The sequence below is a fragment of the Lontra canadensis genome, unplaced genomic scaffold, assembly GCF_010015895.1.
Source record: "Lontra canadensis isolate GAN:19392208 unplaced genomic scaffold, GSC_riverotter_1.0 scaffold8, whole genome shotgun sequence".
Lineage (NCBI taxonomy): Eukaryota > Metazoa > Chordata > Mammalia > Carnivora > Mustelidae > Lontra > Lontra canadensis.
The window spans coordinates 26,310,536-26,323,222 of record NW_022631002.1 but is presented as its reverse complement, the minus strand read 5'-3'; the positions used below and the strand labels follow the sequence as shown (position 1 = coordinate 26,323,222).

The window sequence follows — 12,687 nt, the reverse complement described above, 5'->3', positions numbered from 1 at the left end:
TCACCGAGCTCCTGGGGCTGCCAGCCGCGTAACAGTCGGCAGCGTGCCCGCTTCCAGGATGGCGGCGGCGGCGGCGGCGGCGATGTCCGGCGCGCTCGGCCGGGCGGGCTGGAGGCTCCTGCAGCTACGGCGCCTGCCCGGTGAGGGGACGGCCGAGCTGGGGAGCGTGGTCGGGGAGGGAGGGGGCACGAAGCCGACTGGGCTGGGTGCGGGGCGGAAAAGGTCGTCGTGGCGGCCCGCGACCAAGGTGACGTGAAGGGCATCGGCGCGGATTCGCCGGCGTCCTGGTCTCGAAGGGGTCGCCTGGTTGATTTCTGCCCCGATTCTCGAGCTGTGAGGGGCAAAGAGTAGCGGAGCAGGGCCTGTCACTCCCATTTAGCGAAGTTAACGGAGCCCCAGAGAGGGCTGTGGGTGCCCAAGGTCACACAGCTGGGCAGTTGCAGACTGGTAGACGCGGACCCAGTCTCAGTAACTCTGTTGCCAAGTCCCCGGGCAGAGCCACTCGGGGGAAACAGCGGCAAAGAGCTCCTAGTCCATTGTTTCCTAAGTCAGTTACTTCTCACCACTTCAGTAATTCTATGATTATTCCCACAACAGAACCTGTATCTTCGTTTGTACATCCGAATTCTTAAAACTATAGATGTCTACTTTAGAAGAGGTTACTTTATGTTATTACTGTAAATGGAAAACCAGTGTCACCATCCATAAGTAGAATGAACACATTGACGCATTAGCATAAATATATAACTAATGAAATAATTATAATTTCCTGCATTTCATCAGAAATCTTCTTGCGAACCTCAGTGGTTCCACAGTTGTGCTTGGGGACTTCTCCCCTCCTTTTCAAAAAGTTTTATCGGTATTTGTTCCATTTTTTTGTACAAATAGTAAAATATTGATTTTTACACATAACTGTTCTGCATTTCTTTTAAGATCATTGTTCCTTGAGTTCAGATTTTTTTTTATAAAAATGAGTATTAATATTGTTGTTTATATTCAGAACTCCAAACTACATATGTTTAGTTAAAGTAATGCCTATGACCCAGTAAAGCCACTCCTAGGTATTTACCCAAGAGAAATGAAAGCATATATCCACCAAAAGGTTTGCAGAAGTATGTTTATAGCAACTTTGTTCATGAAAGACAAGGGTGAAGCAAACCAGGTGTTCATCAGCAGAATAGTGTTTCTTATTGGAATACTGCTCAGCAATAAAAAGAATAATTTCCACAGAACTACTAATCCATCTAAAAAAGACTGCAAAAAATATACTCTATTACACAAAAAATATACCGTATGATTCTACTTAGATGAAATTGTAGGACTGGTTAAACTACGGTGAAAATTTCAGAACAGTGTAAGTGGGGAGTGACTGGGAAAGAGCATGAGGGAACTTTCTGGGGTGATAATATTCTCTAGATAGGGGTTCAGGTTATGCAAGTACCTATACTTTTGTCAAAACTTAGAATTGGCACGATTAAGATTTGTGTGTTTCATTTTATATAACTGTCACCTCAATAAAAGAACAGTAAATAAATATTGAACCTCTGGTTAATGGTATGCATGCCAAAATGTGTAGAGGGAGGAATACTGAGGGCTGCAACAAAATGCATCAAAAATAAGCTGGATTTAAAAAAACTAAGCTGGAATGATGAATGAAGAGTGTGATAGATCTGTAGAACCTAGATGGTAGATATACAGGTGTTCACGCCATAGTTCTTTCAACTTGTTGTATGGGTTTTTTTTAACAATAGGGGCACCTGGGTGGGTCAGTCAGTTAGGCATCTGACTTGATGTCAGCTCCGGTCCTTTTTTTTTAGATTTTATTTATTTATTTGGGGGGAGGGGAGAACACAGAATGAGAGGGAGAAGCACACTCCCCACTGAGCAGAGAGCCCAGTGTGGCACTCGATCCCAGGACTCTGGGATCATGACCTGACCCGAAGGCAGACGCTTAACCAACTGAGCGACCCAAGTGCCCTCAGCCCAGGTCTTGATCTCAGGGTAGTGAGTTCAAGTCCTGCATGACCCGTCTGATGACACCATATAAACACTATGGGAGCCAATACTCAGACCTTCTAATTTCTAGTCCAGTGCTCTTGCTGTGATGTAAATATGTGACATTTTTAAGTCACTTTCACTTTTTGATTGGGTTTCACAACACTCCCATTGAGCGAACAGATTTTTACTCTTATTTTGCATATTTAAAAATCATGGTCACTGGGGCGAAGTGGTTTGTCCATTAAGATAGTTAACAAATGGGGGTGCCTGGGTAGCTCAGTGGGTTAAGGCCTCTGCCTTTGGCTCAGCTCATGATCCCAGGGTCCCGGGATCGAGCCCCGCATCGGGCTCTCTGCTTAGCAGGGAGCCTGCTTCCTCCTCTCTCTCTCTGCCTGCCCCTCTCTGCCTACTTGTGATCTCTGTCTGTCATATTAATAGATAAAAAAAAATCTTAAAAAGAAAAAAAAAAGATAGTTAACAAATGATAGCAGCAGGCCCAAAAGCCAGGTCTTCAGTTACCTGGCTCATGCTTTTGCCCCCACATCATATCACAAGGTTGCCAACTTACCCAAAATTTTTGCCTGGAACTCAGCAGTTGGATAAGTGGCTCTGGAGTAGACTCAGCCCTGCTTTTCCTCTCCCCCATCCCTCGCACCATTCTGAGTTTCAGAGAGTCTTCTCTGGTAAGTGTCCCTGACTGACCAGCCCAGTTTTTATTTCAGCGTCCCGTTGCCAATCAGCTGTGGTGTCACGTGCCTTCCATGCTTCAGCCTTGCAGCTAAAGACTACAGATGAGCAGAAACAACCACCTCCCCCATCTTTTTCTCAGCAACATTCTGAGACACATGAGGCAGAAGAACCCCATCCAGAATCTTCTCGTTCACCTCCCAGGTATGCACCAGAACCCCCATTCATCCATTTCTGGCCATTTTGCATGCTCGGATATGTCTGTCCTATCTCTCCTTCTGCTCTTCTTTTTATCCCCCTTTTCAGCTTCTATCATTTTTGAGGTTTGCTGTGAAAGGAATCTATGGGTTTTTTGGGAAAAATTGTGCCTGTTCATTCTAAAATATCTAAACAATACAAAGAAGTTCAGAAAAATAAAGCAAAAATGACCAGATATCACAAACCCAGAAATAACTAATGTTTTCGTGAATATCCTTTTAGACGTTTTTCTAAGTATATTCCATACATAAATCTATATATAGTAAGTAATTATACTATACGTGCTGTTCCAAAAGCTGCTTTTTCACTCAACAGTACATTTTTAATGTTTTCTCAGTCTGTATGACTGTAATGGTTGCATAATATTCCAGTGGTATGGCAGTATTAAAATTTACTTAACCTGGGGTGCCTGGGTGGCTCAGTGGGTTAAAGCCTCTACCTTCAGCTCAGGTCATGATCCCGGGGTCCTGGATCATGATCCCATTGGGCTCTCTGCTCAGCGGGGAGCCTGCTCCCCCCTCTCTCTCTCTCTGCCTGCCTCTCTGCCTGCTTGTGATCTCTGTCTATCAAATAAATAAATAAAATCTCTTTAAAAATTAAAAAAAAATAAAATAAAATTTCGTAACCTATCTTTTATTGATGAATATTTAGATTTCCTTCACTGGTATAAAAAAATAATGTGATTATCTCTCAGCAGTGAGAGCATTGAATCAAAGGACTTGCACATTTAGGATTTTGTTACATACTTGGGGCCAAGTCGCCATCCAGGAAGGTGATAATAGTTTACATTTCCATTGCCTGTTTTTTCTTCTCAATCGTGCCACTGAGAAGTTCCTCTAGCTCTGAAATTAGGGTGTTCCTGTCATTTTTCTGGTCTCCTAATTAAAATACCTTTTATTTCAATTCAGCAAATATGTTTTTTAAGATCTACTTTGTGCTAGGCCCTGGAGTTATCATTTGATACCAATACAGATAAAGAAACAGTGTGCTGAGGGCATTTGCCTTCCCGTGACCTGGCCTCCTTGCTCCCTGGATCCCCTCTCTCAGTGATTATATGAGAAGAGAAAGACAATATCACTTTTGTCCCATTGGTGTGGAAATAGCAATACTGGCACAGAAGTAAACGTCTTCCTGACACGTGCTCAGAGGAGGCACTGAGCCTCCGGCTTCTGGTCAGGCACATTTTGCCTGTCACGCAGGAGGCGGGGAGATGAGGTGTGCTGGGCTCCGTTGCCACATCTCTGTTGCGTGTGGGTCTCAGGTACACAGATCAGGGCGGTGAGGAGGAGGAGGACCATGAGAGCGAGGAGCAGCTGCAGCACCGCATCCTGACGGCAGCCCTGGACTTTGTGCCTGCGCACGGGTGGACAGCAGAGGCCATCGCAGAAGGAGCCCAGGTATGTAGGGGACAGGGTAGGGTGGCCTGGCTGGGATCAGCCTGAGCAGACTGCCTCATGCTTACTTCCGGCCCAGCTTTGAGCCCCTCGCTGTTCCAGGATTTTGCGAGGGGAGGCTTTTTTCCCCAGTAGGGTGAAATGGTTTTATTTTTTAGTACAGAAAGATCATACTGTAGAGTTGGTTCTTGTGAACTAAGTTCTAAAGGCAGCGCACTAGGGAAGCGTTGCCAGTGATCACAACTACCACATTTCTTTGAGTCTAAGACGCCAGTGGTTGTAAGAAGCACCATTATAGTATGCATCGCTGAAAAAAGGAAAATGCTACTTAGGACATGTCAGGTGTATAATTCACACTGATTGTTTAAACTGAAAAAAATGGGGCAGTGGGGTGTCTCAGTTGGTTAAACACCCAGCTCTTCATTTCAGCTCAGGTCATGGTCTTGGGGTTGTGAGATTGAGCCTGAGTCGGGCTCCCCATGGAGCCAGGAGTCTGCTTGAGATTCCCTCCTTCCCCCTTTGCCCCTCCCCCTGCCCCCCTTAAATGAATAAATAAATCTTTAAACAAAATAAAAAACAGGGGGGCAAAAAAAAAAAAAACCAACAGGGGGCACCTGGCTGGCTCATTTGGTAGAGCCTGTGCGGCTCTTGGTCTTGGGATTGTGAGTTTGAGCCCCATGTTGGGTGTTGAGGTTACTTCAAAATAAAAATAAAAATCTTGAAAGAAATGATAAAATAGGTACATCTTAGAACTGATGAAATCGGTTGTTTGAAAACTCTCCAGAAGGCACCGTTTAGGAGACCAACTCGCCTGATTTTTCTCAGTACATGCCTCCTGCGCAGGAACAGGTAGCTGCTCTAGGTTAAGCTGCAGGCTTGTGCTGAGGCCGCGGTGTACAGAATTGTCCGGCGGGGCCACATACTGCCCTGCAAGAGCTCTGTGAGAGCAGTGAGCAGAGGAACTCCAGATTCACTTCTCCTGTCTCAAGCTTGCAGGGGAAATGGGATGGAAGGGTGAGCATGCTTGAACACTGGCCAGAAGAACCCAGAAACAAGGGTGAGGTAAAAGTACGAGAGAAAGTGGCAAAAGAAAAGTACAAAGTCCGTTGAAGGCAGGAACTAGGAGATCCAGAAAATGAGTGGGAAGACAGTCTTAGGTGTATTGGGGTGAGGTTGGAGAAGACAGCTGCAGGTTTAGTTTCTGGAATATTAAGGGAGTTCCCCGGAGACAGCCTCTATTCTCTGGGAAGCAGGTGTGGTTGTCTCATGAACCTGAAGTTAGGAAAGGGTAGGAGGAGACAGAGATTTGAGGGTGTCGGGGAACATTTGAAAGAATCGTTACAGGAAGTGGTGGAATAAGCAGAGGAGAGAACCGTACCAGGATTGTTTGGAAAGATACTGAATTATGCTGCAGGTGACTGGTCTTTTTCACTCTATCTCCTCATTCGTAGTGGCTGCATAATACCCTTGGTGTTTACTTGATCTCATCTGATAAACATTTGAGTTGTTTCCGATTTTTTAGTATTCTAAACCTATTTGTGCAACACATTTAAGTGCATTTGGAGAAGTGGGGTTGCAGTTTCAGGGAGCGTATCCCTCAGGGGACAGAGACTGTCAGTTAAGTTATTCACATAGAGAGAATTTTTTTTTTTCTTAAAGTTTTGTTGTTTTTTTTTTCCTTAATTGACAGAGACACAGCGAGAGAGGGAACACAAGCAGGGGGAGTGGGAGAGGGAGAAACAGGCTTCCCGCTGAGCAGGGAGCCCGATGTGGGGCTCGATCCCAGGACCCCAGGATCATGACTTGAGCCGAAGGCAGATGCTTAATGAGTGAGCCACCCAGGCGCCCCCAGATAGAGAGAATTTAATACAAAGAGTGATGAGCTAGGTGGAAGGTTGGTAACTGGGCCACTGGCAGTGTAAGCACCCTCTAGGGTGTTATGCAGGCTGCCGCTGCAGGAAGTGGCTCCCATCTCCAGGGCTAAGGGGACAGGGGGAGAAAGTGGAATTGTTAAAAGGAGAAGCTTGAAGGAGAGCCCCTGTGGAGGCAGAACTCGGGCCTCCTGGGCTGCTGCTAGTGCTGCCCTCTGGGGACTAGGACAGAGGGTCCCTCGGGGCAGGGGAGGGTGGTGGCTTGCTGGAACCAGTCCTGCTGGGCCGCCAGAGGGCGCTGCTACCAAGTTGAAGAAGTGCGGCTGGGGAGATGCCCACGGGAGCCCCTAGCGGACCTGCCGGGTCCGTCTTTCCCCTTCAGCCTTGCAGTCTTCCTTCTGCCTCGCAGTCCCATCCCCATCCTTCTGCAGATCCTGCCTAGCACGGGGCGGGGAGGGTGGCTGGTGGGGCTGCAGCCCCTGCCTCACGAAGCTGAGGGCAGTCTTGGGGCTGAGACGTGAACTCACTGTGTTAGTCCAGAGTGCATGTGGATATGGGTGTGCTCGCATGTGTAAATATTGGTTTATTTAAGGAATCTCTACACCCGGCGTGGGGCTTGAATCCACAGCCCAAGATCAGGAGTTGCATGCTCTACCCTCTGAGCCGGCCCGGTGCCCAAGTGTGCGTATTTTTGAGCCTCTTGTTACCCATGTAGTAGAAGCAGTATAGCCTGGTGGTGGTGAGTTCTGAGCCTCAGTTTCCTGGTCTGTAAAATGTGGGTGAGGATAAGGCCCAGCAGTGGGTGTTGCCGCGAGGCCACAGTGAGATGGTGTGTGTCATGTGCTTAGTGGAGCGCCTGACGTGGTAAGCGGACGTCCCCATTAGAAGTGATGCCTCTGCACGTGTGTTGTGAAGCCGGCCGTACTGCGGTCTGGGAAGGCTGGGTCGGCAGGAGCTCTGTCTCCACTCAGCACTGGTGACTGGAGTGAATCATCTTTTTTGTTCCTTCTCTGCCCTCTGTCCCTGGTGCTGTCAGGGCTCTGCTTCTGGTAGCGGCTCAATGATCGCCATATATCAGGAAGAGCTGAGGATCTTCGTGCCTTTGTTAACTCCTTAATAACTCACTAAGAGAAATGTTTTTTGGTTTTTGGTTTTTTTAAATAACCGAGAGGCCTAATTTCCAGGAGATTTAGGTGAAGTGAACTGGTGAGGAATTGCTGAGTGCTCTTCCCAGCCCCTTTTTTTGTATTAGGTTACGAGTGTCAGGCTCCAGGTTACTAGTGTCAGAGCTCAGTTCTAGCAGGAAAGGGAGTGTTTGGGGTCATCCAGTAACAGAAAAGTCTGGAAGTAGTTCTGGCACAGTGTTCTTGGATTGTGCAGCTGGGAATCATCTCTCTGTCCTGTCTCTTTTGCTTTCCTCTCTGTGAGCTTCATTCTCAGCAGGGGCTTCCCATGCAGGACTAAAAATGGTTCAGCAGCCCCAGTGGAAAGAGAGCACTTCTTTCCCATCAGCACTAGCAGAAGCCCAGAGGCAGCCTCTTAGGGCCTGGGTTGGGTCCTGGCAGGTCCCTGAGCTAGTCGCTGTGAACTCCAGCTGTCGAAGCCTGGACCTCATGCTTTACCATACACCAGGGGGCTTGATGGAGCATGGAGGAACTTCTGATCAGCTTCACCCAAACCACAGGGACCAGGAACGAAGAGTAGAGTTAGCCCATTAAGAATCAATCTGCTGTTGCTAGAAAAAGAGGCACCAGTGAGGAACAGGCAGCACAGGTCCACTACATCTGTTTACCACTCTCCTATTTTCCCTGTCTCCTGTTGTAGTCCCTGGGTCTGTCCAGTGCGGCAGCCAGCATGTTTGGGAATGACGGCAGTGAGCTGATCCTGCATTTTGTGACCCAGTGCAATGCTAAGCTCGCTCGCGTGCTGGAAGAGGAGCAGAAGCTGGTACAGCTGGGCCAGGCAGAGTAAGTCTGCTCAGGGTGGCAGCTAGGGATCAGGGTGGGGGGAGGCTCAGGCCCCAGTGTCTGCCCCAGAAGGCCAATCCAGGCAGAGCCAGAAGAGAGGAGCATGGAGCAGCCCTGCTGCTTGGACGGGCCTGGAACACAGCCACCCGTCTGTGATAGGCCAGCATCAGGGGCCAGTGGGCCCCCCACCAACCCAGAGCCGAGTAAGTGGTGTAGCACCGAGCCCATGCCTTTGACCTGGAGACACACTGTTTTCTTTTCCCTCTTCCAGGAAGAGGAAGACAGACCAGTTCCTGAGGGACGCAGTGGAAACCAGACTGAGAATGCTGATCCCGTACATTGAGCACTGGCCCCGGGTACAGTGTCCATATCTAGGCCCCAGGGTAACAGTGTATTCATGGGCTTAGTTCTCAGTGCCTAGCCCTCAGAGGACCTTGCACATTCTGCAGAAGTTAGCTCGTTCATCTGCACAGACCCGGGGATACTGGGATTCTCAGTGCACTCAGTAGAGCTAGGGAGTGCAAACTGGGGAGTGCCAGAGGGAGGAACACCTGGGTCTCAATACCTAGAAAGGTGAGTAGCCCAGAGAACTAGGTCACATCCGTGCTGGGTCCTGGTGGCCCAAGCGTGCCACCAGCTCTTCAGTGAGGAGGAATTCGTGACAGAGATTAGAAAATGAGAGGAGTTTCTTGGCCATCGCCATTAACAGGCCTGAGGTGTTCTGGATGTCAGAGGACTGGGATGGCTTCGCCAGCTGTCCACGTGGTGCTTGAGAATTAGAGTATTCATTCCAAGGGCTTTTTATCCCCTTCTCGGAAGCTTCCTTTTTCTGGTTTCCAAGCATGTCACCGTATGGGCCATCCTCTTAGTTAAGAAAATGGAGTCCAAGCACATCAGGGACAAGAGGACAGCCAAGATCATCTTGTGTCCCCCACCCAGCTGGGGTACCACTGAGCCTGTGGTGTCAGTCAGTCAGTGGACAGGCATGAGAACACCTGTGCCTAACCCCGGGCTCTGTGTGGAGGGAGTACAGTGAGTCAACTCCCGTCCCCTGCCTGTGCCTGCCACACTTGATCTTCAGACCTCTGGCCTTGACTCATTCCACCTTGCAGTTAAAGCAGTGGAAGTCTGGATTGGCCCCCAGCTGCCTTCTGATTCAGCATGTTTTTCTTGTGGGCTCCTTCAATAAGAGAAAACTTTCCAGCCAATCCAGGGCCTCTGACTAGCTCCTCCATAGGCCACAGCCAGTGGATTTTTGAGTTGGTAAAGTGATAAGACCTTGTCCTCTCAGGAGTTATATCTGCTAAGGAAGCAGCTCTGGGTGGTGCCATTTCTTGTATGAGTTGAAGGATTTTTTGGTTTCAGGTATGAGAAACCAACTTGAGTTAAGCAAAACACCAGAGAAGCTGTCGTGGGGCTTTGAGGACAGGAATGCTGCTGGGCCCTGGCAATGGCCTGGCATTTGGACCTAGAAAGCACCTGGACCCTTCTCCCATCTCTGCCTCTTCCTCCATGTTACAGAATGGGGTGCCCTCCCTCATCTCTGCTCTCAGGGCTGTTAGACCAGGCTAGACCCTCTGGCTGCTGGCCTTTCCAAGGCCATGTGCTGGAGATGGAGAAGCTGAGCCGGCCAGCTGAGGGTAGGATCTGCCCCTGGCTCCCTTCAGCTGTAGCCAGGCTGGTCAACTGCCAGGAGCTCACACCAGCTGGGTAGAGATGGTGGGCATCAGCAGGAGAGTTGGGCAGGCCCTTTTACACACCTCCATGGAGGGTTGAGGCACCCTCCGCCTGCGCGCTGTCGTTCCTGTGTCCTATTTCTTTGTCCTTCTGTTTTCAGGCCCTCAGCATCCTCATGCTTCCTCACAACATCCCATCCAGCCTCAGCCTGCTCACCAGTATGGTGGATGACATGTGGCACTATGCTGGGGACCAGTCCACTGACGTGAGTGCTTTCTGCAAACCTACTGGGTACGGGGAAAGGTTTGGGTTAAGCATTTCTTCAGGAGGTTTGTGAAAGTTCTTTGATCACAGATCCCTTCGGGGGCCTGCGGTGCTATTCCTGTCTAGGGAAGGAGAGGCTAGAGGTGGGGAAGGTCCCTCCACAAGCCACAGTGGGAGCCAGGTCCTCACCCAAGGGCCAGCACTCTAGCCACAAATAAGCAGTTGTTCCCTCTCACCCCAGTGGTGATTAGGCTGCCATTTTATAAACATTTTCTCCTAAGATTCAGATTCTGCAGTGGGCTTTCTCAGTGTGTGTCTTGCATGAGATTAAGTAATAAAAGGGGGGTGGTGCCTGGATGGCTCAGTCAGTTAGATGTCCAGCTCTTGATTTCACCTTGAATTTTGATCTCAGAGTTACGAGATCTCCATGCTAGGCATGGAGCCTACCTAAAAAAAAAAAAAAAAAAAAAGAATGCCATGGAGCCATCCATTACTTTGAAAAGAAACTCCCTCCCCCAGGCCACTTTGGCCTGCTTTGCCAAGAGATCAGTAAACCTTTAAATAGGCACTAGGAAAGAATCTGACTTGCTCATGCTATCATATTTCTGGTAGGAAATTAAAAAATAAAAAGTATACCTTCATAGATGAAATTAATTTGTGATGGTGCCTTGTGGAATCTAGGGAGGCAAAGAAATACTCCTGCCACAGTTCTAACAAAGGACTTTAATAAGCTTCCCCCGCGTGGGAGTACAACCACCAACAGAGTGGTGAGAAAATGAAATTAGAAACCCGAGAAATTAAAGGAATAAAACACGAAGTAGCTGAGCTAGTATGCAAAGAACAGTTTGCTGGGCCAGCCTGAGTGGCCAAGGGACCAGAACCCTCAGCTCAGCCCAGGTGCTCTGATCTGTCCTCAGTTGTCTCCGCCCTCACGTGATTGATAAACACACCGCAGTGTGCTCTCAACTGGCTAACCATAGAGCCTCTCCAGCGTTTAGGTGGCCTGAGACTTGGTCTTTTCACCAGCAGTTTCGAAATGGACTGGCTATAGCAGAAGTCACCTGGGATGCTTATCAGACATCCAACTCCTTGCACTTTCTTCAGACCCCCCTGATTCTTAAGCTCTAGGAGGTTGGGCCCAGGAGCTTGCATTTTAATCTCCCGGGTAATTTTGATGCCCAGCCAAGTTTGAGAATAGTAATGTTATCCAGGGAGGACAAATATATCTTTGGGGGAAAGAAGGGATCAGGAGGGAGCCCACGTGAGCCTGTGGCTTTGGGTAGGAGCCACCCCAGACTTCCCCCAGTCCACAGCAATAATGGTGACCCGCCTTCCTGGCTGGGTTTCTCTGCAGTTTAACTGGTATACCCGGAGAGCTGTGCTGGCTGGCATCTATAACACGACAGAGCTGGTGATGATGCAGGACTCCTCCCCAGACTTTGAGGACACTTGGCGCTTCTTGGATAACCGGATTAATGACGCAATGAACATGGGCCATACCGCCAAGCAGGTAGTAGGGGCTAGCCCTTTGGGAAGCCACCTCTTTAGGGACACCACCCTCCTCAAGGCACAGCTGGTCTCCTGTCCTTTTGCTCCCCTTTGGCCTCAGAGGACAGTCCTGAGGGCCTGCCCAGGGAGTCGGGCTGGCTCGTCCTCATACCAGCCCTTCCCTAAGAGCCACACTTGGACCACTTGTGGTTGTGTCCGTAGGCTCTTCCTCCAGTCCACAGGGTCCTCATGAGTCCCCCCTGATTTGTCCTGCCTGTTTGACCTTTGAGCTTGTGTGGGGGACTTAAGAGAACCTGACCCTGACTCCTTCTAGGTAAAGTCCACTGGAGAGGCACTGGTGCAGGGACTCATGGGTGCAGCAGTGACGGTGAGTACTGCCCCACTCACGCCTGCCCTCCTCCTGTTCCACTCCTGCCCTGTGGTCCTAACATCATGTGTCAAGGGTCCGAAAAGCTTTATACCGGAAAGCTACTAATAAAACTAAGAGTGTTCAGCCCTAGTCTCTGATCCCAAATTCCCCACCTCCTTTTTTTGCTGCCATTAAAAATCATGGCTGACTCCCAGGTCCCTGGCATGTCAGATCTCTGGGTCTCAGCCATGCCTGCCACCTTGAAAATCCCAGTCTTTCCCACGGGAGTCCTAGGGACAGGGCAAGGCCTCATCCTTCCCTTTTCTGCCCTGTATCAGCTCAAGAACTTGACAGGTCTGAACCAGCGCCGGTGAGCATCACGGGGTGTGAGCGAGAGTGCCCAGAAGAAAAGCTACAGATAAATTGAAAGGGCTTTGGAAAATAAGAAGTGCCATCCACGGAACAGGGTGTTAATGGGAAGACACTGAAGGACTCCTTAGTCACTGCGACCGCCACCCAGGCTCTCGCTGCTGTTGTAGCCTGCCATTGGGCCACCTCCTCAGTTCCGAATACCATGGCCAGGCCTTTTGATGCCTTTCTGCGTTGCAGCTGTGTGATTGGAAAATGAAGCTCTCATCCAAGCCTTTGAGCCACAGAAACCCAGCACGTCCCAGTCATGGTCTCATGGATTCCTTGATCATGTCTTAACCTTC

General features: G+C 49.3%; 1 protein-coding gene across 1 annotated transcript; it reads left to right on the top strand.

The window, feature by feature from the left end:
• The first annotated feature begins 29 nt into the window (after positions 1–29).
• Positions 30–12,448, top strand: COQ9 (coenzyme Q9). Its single transcript, XM_032854389.1, has 9 exons — positions 30–140; positions 2,721–2,889; positions 4,205–4,340; positions 8,033–8,175; positions 8,447–8,531; positions 10,013–10,117; positions 11,471–11,626; positions 11,939–11,992; positions 12,313–12,448. The coding sequence occupies exons 1-9, from the start codon at positions 59–61 to the stop codon at positions 12,346–12,348; spliced, it is 966 nt and encodes a 321-aa protein (XP_032710280.1). The 5' UTR covers positions 30–58; the 3' UTR covers positions 12,349–12,448.
• The last annotated feature ends 239 nt before the right edge of the window (positions 12,449–12,687 follow it).

Bases quoted from the DNA above. Each gene is read 5' to 3' on its own strand.
- COQ9 (XM_032854389.1), top strand. From the start codon at position 59: ATGGCGGCGGCGGCGGCGGCGGCGATGTCCGGCGCGCTCGGCCGGGCG. The intron at 8,176-8,446 runs GTAAGTCTGCTC...TCCCTCTTCCAG, and splicing joins GTACAGCTGGGCCAGGCAGA to GAAGAGGAAGACAGACCAGT. The intron at 11,993-12,312 runs GTGAGTACTGCC...GCCCTGTATCAG, and splicing joins TCATGGGTGCAGCAGTGACG to CTCAAGAACTTGACAGGTCT.